General features: G+C 45.3%; 1 protein-coding gene across 3 annotated transcripts in view; it reads left to right on the plus strand.

The window, feature by feature from the left end:
* Positions 1–14,482, plus strand: part of Pcyt1b (phosphate cytidylyltransferase 1B, choline) — a 67,819-nt gene extending 53,337 nt beyond the window's left edge. For all 3 annotated transcript variants that reach the window (XM_057760288.1, XM_057760289.1, XM_057760290.1), the window contains exon 8: positions 10,820–14,482. In XM_057760288.1, coding sequence (XP_057616271.1) covers positions 10,820–11,032 — 213 coding nt within the window. In that variant the 3' untranslated portion in view covers positions 11,033–14,482. The remainder of the gene's footprint in view (positions 1–10,819) is intronic.
* Positions 14,483–14,693: the final 211 nt, after the last annotated feature.

Consider the following 14,693-nt stretch of genomic DNA (forward strand, 5'->3'; position numbering starts at 1 on the left):
TATTTTAATTGGCATTGATGTAGTGGGTATTTTCAGCTTATCTTCCTTGCACAGAGCTACTCAAGGATGTCCCTTTTCCAGTGGCCTCTGCTCAGACACCGTCTCAAGTCACTCCAAGGCTATGTCCGTATTCAGTTACTGATTCATCCCTCAGAATGGTGCCAAATGGCACACAAAGTGGGGTCTTCTCTGTTTCTGTTTTCAGAACCTGGAAGGCCTTCACTTGCCTTTGAGTGTCTTGTGTTGCAGATGTTGGTCTTGTAGTTCATCCCAGCCTTCCAGCTGGAGGTGATGCAAAGCTTAAGGCTAAAAGTAACGTGAGTCACTGCAACATGGAGCTTGTGTTGGAAGTCAAGTCCAAGGGCTCTTAGCTCAACTGTAGGCATTCATGTTTGGGGTAGGTGTTGTATTAAATTTTCCGGGAGAGACATGAATAAACATGTACTCACCCCAGATAGAGTACCAATGACAGACCAAAGTAACAACTCGGCTCAATTCTGGCTTGCTGAAACAATGAGTTTATCAGGTTTAACGAGAATGAGTGAGGGCTTACTAACAGGTGTGTGAATGACTTCAAGACATGTACATCAGCCCAAGTCCCAGCTCAGATTGGGTAACAAATTTCCTATAGCTGAGTAGGTACAGTTCCCTTTCAGGTGGCCTTCCACACTTTATATATCCTAGCGGCTCTCAAGACCACAGGTAGCTGGGGCAGAATGACAGTTGGCAGGGAGGTGCAGGGAGGGATGGTCAGAATCTTGGATGAGGGTCTAATGACCATCCTCATGATCTCTTTCTATGTGTCAACAGTCCGGGCCATAGAAAGTCTCCTAGGGGTATTCGGCATCTGCTCTAATTAAGTACACAGAGGTTTTTATGCCTGGGGCACAATGCTCCCCAGAAGAAGAATGTAAAAGAATGGGGCCACTCTACCACCCTGGGTTATCAGGGTCTCTGTCACTAGAGAAAAAAAGGAGTAGCAGAATCTTGCCTTGTAACTGTGCCAGTAAAACCTTGATTTCCCATTCCCCCTTGGCATGTAGTTGTTGGTATAGGTCCCAAAAGTCTTAAGGCCCTGAGACCATGATTCAAGAAAGGAGAGGCATATTTTTTCCTCATCTAAATTCTTTAGGCAGTTGTGATTCATAACTGTAGATGTAGAGCTGATGAGGGTTTTGACACATAGATATCTTTAAATTCACTTCCTTTTTAGAAAGAAATACTATGTATATGTTCCTATGTGTACACGTGTACATGTGTGGGATATGGATGTCTGTGTGCAGAGGCCGGTTGAAGATGTCAGGTGTCCTCCCCCATCACCCTCACTCATTCCTTTAAATCAGAGTTTCTCCCTGAACACAGCGCTCCTGTTTTCTTGGCTAAGATGGAAGCCAGAAAGCACCAGTATCCCTCCTGTCTCGGCAAATAGGAGTGTTTGCTATGCATTCACGAGGACCTGGGTTTGGATCTCAGTACCTGTATAACAGGGCAGCCATCCCGTACATGGCTGTGAGCCCACATTCTAGGTGTGGAGAGACGAGACACATTGCTGGGACTCTCTAGCCTCAAGCCAGCTTTCTTTTGAAAATGCAAAGAAGTGATTCCATTTGCTTTCCTTAATCTTAAATAGCCAAGGTTTCTTGCTATGATATGGGGAGTATCTAAGGAAATCCATGTCTACTTCGTTGTTTTATTGATGGGTTGTCACTAGTGTCTTTGTTCATTTGAGCTCATTCATTATAGGGTTATCTAAAAGTAAAACACTCTGTTAGTATAGGAAAAGAACAATGTTCTCAGAGTCAGAAGAGATGCTTAAAGTCTAGAGGACTCGACTATATTAGAGAAGTTGTTATTAAGCCGCCAGTATTCTAGCTACAGGCTGAGTTTGAAAGGGACGGGCTAACTGAGCCATTAAGACCTCCCAGTGAGGACTGGCAAGAGCGCAGAAACCATGCGCTGGGTTCCTTCTCGCTTTTTTGGTTCATTTTCAGTTCAGATGATTAGATTTATTAACAGTCTTGTCTATGCACGGCACTATGGAAGAGCACAAAGACAGAGCAAATGAATACCCTGCTCTCTGAATTCTGAACTCGCCCTTTTGATCCAGTGTATGCCTCCATACTTGGCTCCTTCACAATTTCCTGACTCTGAAGACCCAGTTAGTGGTTTTTAATGACGCCACATAGCAACTCATTTGCTCACCGCACTTCAGAAAGGGAACTCTGCCAGAAGCCCTCGAGTTGTGACTCACTGGGTGGATGCTTTCTCCACCTGGGGAGAGCAAAGGCAAGGTGAGGATATCATTTCATGGGAACTTTCTACCCCCAGGCTTTTCAGGCTCCAGGCAAAGGCGAGAACGTAGCTGGAATTGTTCTTAGGAAGTCTGGTGACAGCAAGCGGAGGTGATTTTTAAGAAATGGAACCCAGCTTAGAGACTGGAGGTTTTTTCTTTGAAAAACTTGCTATTAGTGTCAAAACTGTTATTAACATTAATTTACTGTATCAGCCAAACTTAGACATTACTTTTTTTCTGTTGACATTAAAAGTACAGAAATAGTTACAAGGATGTTAAACGCCAAGATAAGTAATTTGCTTTTCATGAATATGCTATTATTATAATAATTCTTTATTTGTGGATTTGTGACTGGAACTCATTTCTTAAAACAGGGGATCTGCATTACCTGCAAGTACAGTACTGCTACAAAGCAGCCCGACTTAGAAAGGCACAACATAGGAAGATTTAAGGTCCAAAATTGGGTAGAGCAGGATTGGTGTGCGGCTTCGCATGCTGCTCATGGTGTGTACTCCACACAGGCCTTTCCTCACCGAGTACCTGCATGAGGGAACGGACTGTGAGAAGTGCCTAGTCACAGACCTTCCTCACATCTGCAAAGGACGCGGTGAGGCCCAAACTCACCACGTACACTGTCTTCCTTCACTTATGGCACCGGACACAGTTTACTGTTTAGTGGATCAAATCCAATAGGCAGAACTTTATGATAAACTCCAAGCCAGCCTGTGCTATGTGATGTCCAGGCCAGGCTAGGCTACCATGTGAGGACCTGTCTCAAAGACCAACCAAAACAAAACCAGACGGACTTGGTTGTCTTGGTGTTTCTATTTCTTTTTGGAAGAGTCAGACTTGCTAGCTCTTCATGACCTTATTTCCCCTGCTTCCTCTGCCTCCCCCAACCTGACTCATAGATTTATGCTATGGAGGTGGGTCAAAGGAATATTCTAATTTGTTCCTTAGCTATTGTCATGGGAGGGCACCACACAAAGATGCAAATAGCAGGAATGGGACCCTAGGAGGCATTGTCGGAGGCTGTCTGCCATGAAGACAATTTTAACAATTTAGAGCCAGCAACCTATTAACTGCAATAATAGATTCTCCCGTTCCTGCTTACTCAGCCTGACTGGTAGGCTATTAGGGCCCAAATCATTATTTTCTTTTTTGTACTTACATCACTTTATTTATTTAACTACTATTAATTGATTTTTCTAAGTTTTCTCGAGTCATACTCAGAAGGTGGCCTATAATCCATTCCCAATGACAAGAGAAGCCTTCTGTGTTATTGTGTTTTATATTACTGTAATGAAACATCTAAGGCTACTGAAGAAGACAAGTTGATTTCATGCACACTACTGAAGTGAGTTTAATTTATCATACATGAACTTTTTAGGACTAATACCAAACTATACAAAAGTTTTAAACTTAGTTTTCACACATGGTAGCTGTTGTCTTTAACATGTGCACGTGTGTAATACATTCTTAGGATGTATGCAGTAAAAAAAAGCCATTTTGATGGGAAAGAGAACAAGAAAAAAGAGAGGGAGGAAAATATGAGAGAAATTCTCTGAGCTCACTGTTTGGGGGCTTTGGGGCTTTTTGGTAGGGCAGCGCATCATGGCGGAAGCATGTGAGATGAAGTCACTCACCTTGTGACAGCTAAGAGAAGGGGGCAAAAGGGAAGAAGAGGGAGGAGGGTTCAGCCACAATGATGAGAAGACTTCTCATTTGGCTTCTTTGGAAGGTTTCTGGCCAGCCTCCCAGTCTGCAAGGACAAACCCTTAATACATGGACACCTGGGCAGACAGTCCAGATTCAAGCAGTAGCATCTTTCAGACGAAAGACTCAGGATTGCCTCTCCTTGTGAGGATTGTCTTTTAATAACTGATTGTCTCAGAAGAAGAGCTCTAAATGAACTTAACTTGGACCTTGCTTGCTTATGTTGGGGCTGATGCTGCTTGTCTCTAAAATGGCAGTTAGTGAAGGATGCTGGGTTAAGGGATGTTGGCCCAGCGTGCAGGCTTTGCTTTGGGTATTGGTCTTCTTAAAGCAGTTCCACTACTCTTGTTTGAAGCGTCTGAATTCACAGAGCAGAAACACTGATTGAAATATTAGCGCCTCAATCACGGGCTGATGTCCGCCACTATATTACTTCATTGACTTCGAAAAGAAAGTTCTTCCCTGTTGCTTTACAGTGATATGAATCTTTTAACAACCAAAGACAAAGGTCTCAAGTCCAATGGAAACTTTTAGTTTATCTTAGACCAGGAGCTTATCCTCTGGCCCAGACTAGTCTAGTAGATCCCATGCCAACCAGACAGTGCCATTTGTTACATGCAATTATTTGTTGATTTTTAAAAAGACTATGGAGGTGATTTGGGAGTGGGGAATTTATATAATGCATGATCCACAGCTATTTTTTAAATTGTGGCATATGTATTTATGTACATCATAAAATTTGCCATTTTAACTTTTTTTCTCAAGATAGGGTTTCTCTGTGTAGACTTTGAAGCCTGTCCTGGAACTCACTCTGTAGCCTAGGCTGGCCTTGAACTCACAGAGATTCACCTGCCTCTGCCTCCCTCTGCTGGAATCAAATTTATGCACCACCATCACCCAGTTTAACTTTTTATTTTTACGCTTGAATATCAAAATCAGGACCTCATGCATACTAGACAAGTGCTCTACCACTGAGCTACACGGCCAGTCCCATTTTAACCATGTTCAAGCAGTAAGCATTAAGTACATTCATACCAGCATGTAAGCATCATCTCCATCTATCTCCAGAATGTTTCTACAGTGCCAAAAAGATGCTGCACCTTAAAAGCACAAACATCCCGCACAAAAGCTGATTGAAAACATCCTCCTACTTTCTCTCTGAATTTGATTGATGACTCTAGGTAGCCATATAAGTTGAATCATACAGTATTTATTATACTTAAACTATACAAGGTTCACCTGTGTTGTAGCATGGATCAGTGTTGTAGAAGCTTTTAAAAGCTGAGTAATATTACCACCACCACCACCACCACCACCCATGTATACACCATATCTACTTTGTCCATCCCTCTGGTGGTAGATACTTGGGTTGTGCCACTTTGGGCAGTTGTGAATAATGTTGCAATTAACCCTTCGGTGTTTGGCCTTTTGAGTCCCCATTTCCAGGTCTCTTGGGCACAAACATAGACACAAAACTGCTGGGTCACATGGTGATTATCGTCATTCCAGGCACACTGCTAATTTTTAGGATCATTTTGATTTTGATAAAAGAAATAACATGAAGTATGTGCGTGTGAACTAGATCTCACATTAGGAACATTTTCCTCTTTCTATGCTGGGGACTGAGCCCAGAACCTGGTCAGTGCTTTACTGGTGAGCCACATTCCCAGCCTTTCCACGCACGACTTGATAGTCCTAACAAATGTATTTTTAAGCAAATATACAAATAAAGACTGCATAAACATGAAAGCCTTTAGCCCTGAAAGAGCCTAATTACAGGAGAGGTAATGAACTCACTTCTTAGCTGTGAGGCCTTGGGCAAGTTCTTTTGTGGTTATTGTAGTTTCATGAATGGTTTCTTTTTGTGAGTCCCTTCTCTAAAGTATATTTGGTGCCTTACACACGCTAGTCCAGTGTTTCATGACTAACACTAGTCCTGGCCCCGGCCCTGACCCCAGCCCACCTTGACAAGTTCTTCTGCATCTCCGCACCTCAGTCACAGCAACTGTAAGGGGAAAGTCAGCTTTACTCCTCCGAAGTTTGTCGAGAGGATTAAGCCAGTTCATAACAATTTCTTCATAACAGAGCCTGATACCAAGACCACATCAGCCACGGTGAAGGCTCAGTCACTGTAGATGATGGTGTTTATCGATCTGGTCACAGTGGAAACACCAACTCTTGTGGTCTTGACTTTCATCTTCCTTACCAGAGGTCCAGGCGAGATCATACTAGGTTTTTTTTTTTTTTTCACTTCATTTTGACTCACATGCCAGGATGTATAGGAGACACAAAAGCCTTTAAAGGCATTCAGCAAGATATTCATTGCCACACTAGATGCTAAATACTTCTTAAAAGGGAAAACTTTGTAGGAGGCAAACAGAAAATTACTTTCACAGGGACAGGACTATAAATGGGATTATTTTCTTGGGGAAAACTTTCTAAATGGAAACCCGTTAATACAATAAAAGATTGAATTGAAATACCTTTTCTCTTTGAAAATGTCATGCCATGGTCTTCATTATTTGTTATATTTCTAAAGTGCTTTTCTTCCCAGGAAGCTCATTATGAACTGTCTCCTGATTGGATTCAATTCAGCTCCTTTGTAGGGAAACCAGCCCAGAAAGTCCAGCAGAAACAGATCGGAGAACCTACAAGTCCAGGCCCGGCTGCTTCTGCATGGGTAGCACATTTTGTGAAGGGTGACACCACTGTTTATTATTAAAGATTCAAATTCTTTCATCCCCTTAGGCGGAATAGTCTCAAGTTATGAGCTTGATTCAAACTACAGTAGACAAGATGTAGATTTCTTAGAAAGTGGGCTTCTAATGGAAATGCTGACAATCCATTAACAGCAGGAGGGCTAATGGCTGCCACTAAAAATATGCTGAAAGATTATAGTAATAAAAACACATATTTTAAAGTGCCTGCTAGAAGTTCAAGGATTTTTTTAATGTTACTGTTAATAATAGGCTACCCAATCCTTTTGGCATTTGATTTTGTCTCATAAATGGGCTTAATCTCAGGTAATGCTGTTGTACGGCACTATTTTTTTTCCTGTTTGATTTCACGGGGGTTGGCTGTCTTTTGGTAGAATTATCAGTGCTCTTAATGGAAGGTAAATAATTGCTGTATTTGTAGACAGGTGGAATTTTCAATCTGGGAAGAATCTCAGTGATCAGCACGGCTTCTCTATTATATTTTCTAGGGGAAACTTTAGGCTCTAAAAACTGCCAGACTAGGGCTTAGGAAGGAAAATGAGTGCAGGGAGGAGTTAATGGTGTACTTCAGGTCTTAATGTTTCCGGCTATGTCACTAGTGAAATGCCCGCCCGACCTCCCTAGCCAGGCTATTTGAATTTCGTTCTTCCTATCACAATACATTTTATGAAGGCAAAAGCAATATGCAGTAGCTACTGCTTTGTATTTCTTGGGGAATCAGTCCAGGGTTTCCTTCAGATACCAAAACCTGGGGATGCTCAAACCCCTTAGATAAAATGGCATAGTGTTGGCACAAAAAAACTACACACATCCCCCGTATACTTAAAATGATTTTGATGACCTATAATAGCTAATATGATGTAAATGCATTAGGCATTGTGCTATATTGTTCAGGGAACAATTGCTAGAGAAAGTCTGTACATGGTCATTGTAAATGCCATGTTTGATCTGCAGACAGTTGAAGCCACAGATGTGGAACTAGCACACATGAAAGACTGGATTTATTCATTACAGAACTACTCTGAAGGCAATGACTTGACAGGCCTGGAGGCACAGTATTATAATCCCGGTTACAAGAGAGAGCAAGGCAGGAGGACTGCAAGTTCAAGGGCAGCCTGGGCAAATTAGAGCGACCCTGTCTCAAATAGTAAAAATAAAAAGCCATGTGTGGTGGCACACACCTTTAATCCCAGCACTTTGGAAGCAGAGACAGGTGGATCTCTGTGACTTTGAGGCCAGCCTGGTCTACAGAGTGAGTTCCAGGACAGGGCTCCATAGAAAGATCCTGTCTAAAAATCTAAGGGGAGATGGGGATCTAGATTAGTGGCAGAGCACCTGTCTCACTGAGTGAGGCTCTGGGTTCAGTTCTGAGCACCCCGAACACACAGACTAAGAGACCAAAAGCTCCCTTGCGCTCCGTCCTGTGGCACACATCTTCTCCATCATTTCTTCCCGAGCACTGGAATAATGCAGGCCATGTGATCTAAAAGCATCCGGTTTTCTAGAGCCTTTGCAGCGCACTTTTCACATTCGTAAGGATTCTTTAAGAACCTGACTTTCTTGCCCGGAAAGACACCTCAAACATTAAAAGCATTTGATGCTTTTGTGGAGTGCCCAGGCTTGATTCCCAGCTCACAACCATCCCCAACTGTAACCCCAGTTCTAGGGCATCCGAAGCCCTCTTCTGACCTTTGAGGGCAGGGCACCAGGCAGTCACGTGGTGCACACACACATGCAGAGAAACACACATTAAATAAAATGAATAAATTGCTTCTTTTTTTCCAAAAAATGAACCTATTTTTGGTCAGCTGTTTAGTATATCATCTTGAAGTATTTCAGAAGTTTACACTTTTATCTGTTATACTACTACAATATGTTATACTCATAAATATTTTTTACATCTCTAATACCTTGGGGAAAAAAGCTTTTGCTGTTGCCTCCCAGGAAGGTGCTGTGTGTTAGCGTCTGCCCAGTGGCAGCAGCGTGGCCCCTTCCTGTGCACCCATCCACCCATCCACACTCACCATTACAAATTAAGGAAACGTTAGCAATCTGATACAGTAAAAAGTGTTTCTTCCCTGGCTGATTAGCGCAGTTATTAGAGCATGGCACTGAGACAGTGGCTCATTCTGATCCTTTGATTACTATAGTGCACCTGGCCATTTCTAGTTCATTTTCTAATACCCTCTGCATTTTCTCTCTTCTTTTCTCCTACCCTTTCCACCCCCTTTCCCTTTCTTCTATATCCCCCTCTTCTTTTCTTCTTTCTTTTTATGAGACAAGGCTTCCCTCAGTATTCCAGAACAAAGGACCATGCAACAGTCACCTGAAGTCTCAAAGACTGGACAAGCACACACCTGGAATTTCAGCACACAGGAGGCCAAGGCAGGAAGATCATAAGCTCAAGGCCAGCTTCAGTTCTTTAGTGAGTCTGAGGCCAGCCTGGGCTACATGAGAGTCTGCCTCAAAAAAAAAAAAACGTCCCCCCCCCAAAAAAATTAGGGAAATTCTAGTTTTAGCACCAAACTCGCCTTTCATCCCATAGCATTCCTCAAGCCAGCAAATGGCACCGCCACTTTCCAGTTCCAGCAGCAGAAACTAGAGTCACCTTTGAGACATCTTCCAACTGTCAGCCAGACCGCATGCTTATACTGTAGGGTCCCATTTAAAATGCCATTCTGGTAAATGTCAAAACTTACGGGACAGAAAATAGGTCTGTGTTGAGAGTGGGACAGGCGGTGATGGATGACAAAGGGCCCTGAGAGCATTTGGCCCTGATCAAGTCCCCTATGCCTGAGTGTAGAGGTAGTCACACAACTGTGACGACGTGTCAGAGATCTCACAAGTGCACACAAAACAGAAGGGTTTCGCAGACCTCAACTTCAGTGTGCGGAGAAATGCTGGCCATTTCCTCATCATCTTCCCAGCCACCAGGCCGAGTCAGGGGGCATCATGGTCTTAGACTTTTACTGCGATGGGTTCCTCATTAATCGGTCACTACAGTCTTCACAGCAGTCTCTTTCCGGCACAATAGCTAGGGAGGTCACTGGAAAAGACTGAAGCAAATGTGTTCCTCTTTTGCTTGCAAGGCTCCAGAAATTTCTCTTCCCCTCAGAGAAGGTCCTCTGTGAATCAGTGCCCCCTACCGCTTCCCCTAGGCCACCCACTAGCCCCTCCCCACCAGCTCTCTCCGTTGCTGGGAGGACAGTCTTGCTCCTCCTTCTGTTCCTTTAAACACGCCTGAGTGGTTCTCCACAGTGGGGCAATGCAGACATCCCATAATGGTTGCCAGAGCCTCCATGACAGCGCCCCACTACTTCTCCAGTATCTCCGCCTAACTCTTCTCCTCATGCTCTCCAGGCAGCAGACCCCACCAGTCCTGCGGTCAGCTTCTTCTTCCTGGCTCTGTGGCTTTCTGTCTTCTTGGGACTGTCTGGAACTGGCTTCCCACTGATTTCCGCTGCTGGAGAGCTTCATCCTTCCTCCCTCCTCTCCTATAGGTCTTCACCCAGACAGCATTTCCTTGGCGAGGCCCTCCACGGAAAGCTCATTAGCACTTGTAGCCCAGCGCCCCAGTGTGGTAACCTTGCTCTTTGAGATAGTCTCTTGTAGCCCTTAGGCTTGTCTTAAACTCCACCTGCCTCAGACTCCCAAGTGCTCAGCAGGCAGGTGTCAGCCACCAGGCCTGGCATGGTACCTTCTCTTGCCTTATCTTTCTCATGGATCACATTTCCGTCTGATATATACCACATGCTTTGTTTATTGTGTGATTTCTCCTAATATCCACGAAGACAAAGTTTTTGTTTTATAAGATGCTAACACTATCTAGGACATTGCTACTTTGCCTGGCAGTTAAATTGTACAGATAAAAGAGGAGCAAAGTCTCATCCATCAGTAGGAACTGTAACCTTAGGTCACTTCTTACTGGCCCCAGACTTCACTCATTTCTCCCTATTTATAGCCTTTGCTAACACGGAATGTCTGTGGGTGCCGGTGTTTTGGTGAAGCGGCTTTCCATCCTGCCCTTCCTTTCTCCATAACTGCACTCGAAACCATTGTGTTAACAGAGACCGTCTCTCAATCTTTTCTCTAGAAGCAGATGTTCCAGGAGAGAAGCAGCCGGATGCTACAGGCCTTATCTCCGAAGCAGAGCCCCGTGAGCAGCCCAACCCGGAGCCGGTCCCCTTCCCGCTCGCCATCTCCCACCTTCTCATGGCTCCCGAACAAGACCTCTCCCCCCTCCTCACCCAAAGCAGCCTCAGCCTCCATCAGCAGCATGAGTGAGGGGGATGAGGATGAGAAGTAAAGGTGCCTGGCCAAGAAGAGCCACAGCACACAGGATGGGAAGGGGTCCGGGGCTGCCTGGGTGGTGTTGAGAGCTGCCACTCAGCAGGGAGATGGGAGTTCAGCCACGGGAAGGAACTGGGGCCAGCTCCTCTTCCTTCTCTGTACGATCTGGCCTGGGCTCAGCATGGAGGTTCCCAACCTGAAAACCCATACAAACCTTCTTATAGCATCATAGAATCACCCCCACTTTAGGCCTGCTATGGAAAGGTACAGAGCACTCCATGAAGTGGGGTGCCTTCTGCTTTGGTCCACACATTCATCTGTATCAAATAAGCCACCTGCAGAAGCGATGCTGCCTCACCCTGCTAGCTCTGGCCCTCTAAGAGCCTTGCACGCGGCCTCCTATCTCCCAAACTCTCCCAGAATGAATTCCCTTCCAGGTGAGGTGGCTGAGTGAACAACACTGCAGCCTTCTCGGTGTAGCCACTAAGACCTGATGAAGCAACTGTCAACTCTTTCCCGCTCCAGGACCATGACTCTGACCCAGCTTCGCTTTGGCCAGATAGAAAAGTGTGAACCTTAACTTCTCATTCGAAGGACAGTTGTGTCAAGGTGAATGCCACCTAAGGCCTGCCATGCTTCTGGCTGTACTGTCCATCACTGGCATGATGACACTGTTTTCCAGAAATTCCCCGAACTGACGGAATCACAGACGGAAACCTGTCTTGTCTAAAAAGAAATCACCCAACCAACCAGGGGCTGCTTTGCTTTGGCTCCATGAATGGAAGAGAAACTATCTCCTGGAGCTTCTTAAAGGATGGCTCTCTCTCCATTCTGACCACTTCACAGTTCATAGTCCTTGAGGAACATTTTGATGTAACAAACTCTTAGTATACGGATAGGGGGTGCTACCTGCACGTGTCTGTTCTATGTATCCTCCACCTATGCCAGCCCAGGGTGTAGACCATACGCAATATGAATATACGGTGGTGGTGTTTTGCTATCTTCTCCTCTCCCGCTCTCTCCCTGACCCCCCCCCCCACCCGCTGAAATGCTTTCTCTAAAGAACCAGCCAGCCCCCTCATGACTTGGGCGCCTTGTCAAAAGCTCAATCAAATGTTAGATTCCTGTAGAAATGTTTTGTCCCAGAAAATTCCTGTTCTTCTTCGCCCGTGCCATTTTGGGTAAAGGGAAGCTCCGAAGAGTCTTGCAAAGAATTGGAGGCTCAACCCTTTGAACAGTCTAAGGGAAGTTGGTTATGTCTGGCCGTAGCTTCTCTGGATGGGATGGAGACTCTCGGAACACTGTAGAACATTTGGGGCTACTGTTCCCCAATCATGTGTAGGGAATGTGTAGGTCCAGCTAAGGTTTAGAGTCAATCTCTAAAGTACAAATAAAAGTTCCTGATTTTCCTGGTAAAGTCAGACAGCGCTGACAGAACGAAGGCCATAACCTATGACTTGTGGGCAAAGCCCTTCACATCCACTGGCAGAAGCATCCCTTTGTTCCAAGGCTTTGGGGATACACCTTCTGGATGGCAATCAGTGGAGAAAGCACCCTGTCTTTTCCCTTTATGCTGGGGTTGAGCCACCTCCCCGCTCACCTGCAGATCAGTGCTGATTATTGCAAAGCCAAGTTGTGAGGCTAAGCCAGCTGGGAGCCTCCTTGTTCTGGGCAGTTCTTCCAGAACTGGGTAAAGTGCATGGAAGACACGGGGTGCTGGGAACACGGCCTGGGAGAAAGAAAGTTCCTCTCAGAGCATCGCCATCCAGAGGCAAGGGCTTCCGTTCTCCCACTGTAACTGCTTGAGCTCAGCCCTTCCACCAGGACAAGTCATGCATGAATGCCTTCCATTTCAGCCATCTGACACTTGTGCCCGTGAAAGGACATGTAAAGGAACAAGCAAATAAAGATAGGGAGGACAAGAGAAGAAGAGAAGAGAGGATCCCAGGGAGAGGAAAGAAAGAGAAAAGGAAATCTGCTGTCTTAAGACACTTCAGGCTGCATGGGGGGAGCTCTCTTTGATGAGGCCTTTTTAAGAAGCTGACTTCATGACCCAGGATGGAGAGATCCACTTTTACCTAAGTTTTGCTCTGAGGCGGAGAGTGTAGGGTAGATATATCAGGCGACTATAATTTTGCAGGCCCTACATACCATCCTGACTCATCAGAGACTACCACGGTAGCTATGAATGATGGGAAATGACCAACACTGGAATCATTCCAGGTAGAGGCCCAAACAAGCCATAAGTGGGTTTAAATCTCCTCCTCATTTCCATCACTTTCCTAAAGCTTTCCACAAAGAAATGGGGGAGTCTGCTATCCAACCTCTAGCCCTTCTCTCAGTCTTTCCCAGCCTTTACCCTACCTTACCTCTCCCATACCCAGCAGGAGCTGGGATTGAGTCAGTCGGTCAATTCTCAGGACCAAAAGTGAGTTAAGGATGTAATGAGAGCATAAACTCTGCTACAAGCTCGGGGAAGAAAGCAGAAATGCCAAAAAAAAAAAAAATAAGGCAAGGAAAACACTCTTTTTGCTCCAGAAAGTGACAGAAGTAACTTAGGGAATGGGGTAGGTTGGGAAAGGGAAGATGGAAAAAAAAATGAGACTAAGTTGGTGAGTATGGGAGGATTCGGATTTTCGACTTTCCCAGGCATCACTGGGGCCCTAATAGGTGAAGGAGGAAGGCTTCCTATCAAATATTTCCGTGGTTAGTAGCTCCCCATGCAGCAGGTACGGTCCTAGCCTCTCCGGCTTCTTTGGCATATTAGCAACCCCCATGCGCCCCCTGAAACCAAGTGCTGACTCCCTTCGGGCAAGCAACAGGGGTGGGGCTGTAATGTAATAGTAACGGTCCATTTCTGTCAAGAGCCTTCCCTGTCAGGATCTGCCAGAGACAATGGTAAAGCAGCCCTGTGACAGATGGAGCGTGGCTTCTGACCTGCTATGGGTTCAGGAGCCCCAAGCACGCTACAACCTAGGCTATAAGATACTGCAGCTACCCCAGTGGGTGGCGGGCACAGGAAGAACACAGCAAATTTTCCCTCCATCTTCAGGACTTACTTTAATGCCCAGTCCTACCCCACAGATGAGCTTGTTTTTCAGACATCTGCTCAGCACCAGTCCTGTTCCAACTATCTGATTAGAAAGGAGGAAGAAAGGATGGAAGAAAGAAAGAAAGGGAAAGAAGAAAGAAAGTGTAGTGAGCTCATCGGGCATTTTCTACTTCCCCTCTTCTCTAGTTTTCTGTTGTGTAACTGCAGTGTGTCTGGGGACAAAGCCATAAGAACGCTTATCTACTTAAAATTCTACTGTACATATATATAAGACGATGACTCATCTGGATTCAAGAATGACCTTATGCCCAAGCATTTGCTCTGGTGCTGAATAGTGACAACTACTGGAATCTCCCCACCCCCACCGCCGAAACTCCTCAACCCTCTTTCCCTGCTCCCAAAAGGATCACAGTATTCCCAACTTATTTCTAAATAAAGGGACGCAGAGTCACACTTTTGTTGCCCTGTTTTTCATGTGTTGCTGTGTTCCTATCTAGGAGCTCAAACTCAGTGTGAGAAATACACGCATTGTAGCAGCCGTCCTGGGCCACTGCCTGCCCAGCCGTCCTGGGCCACTGCATGTCCAGCCGTCCTGGGCCACTGCCTGCCCAGCCGTCCTGGGCCA

Source organism: Chionomys nivalis, chromosome X (genome assembly GCF_950005125.1).
Source record: "Chionomys nivalis chromosome X, mChiNiv1.1, whole genome shotgun sequence".
Classification (NCBI taxonomy): Eukaryota; Metazoa; Chordata; class Mammalia; order Rodentia; family Cricetidae; genus Chionomys; species Chionomys nivalis.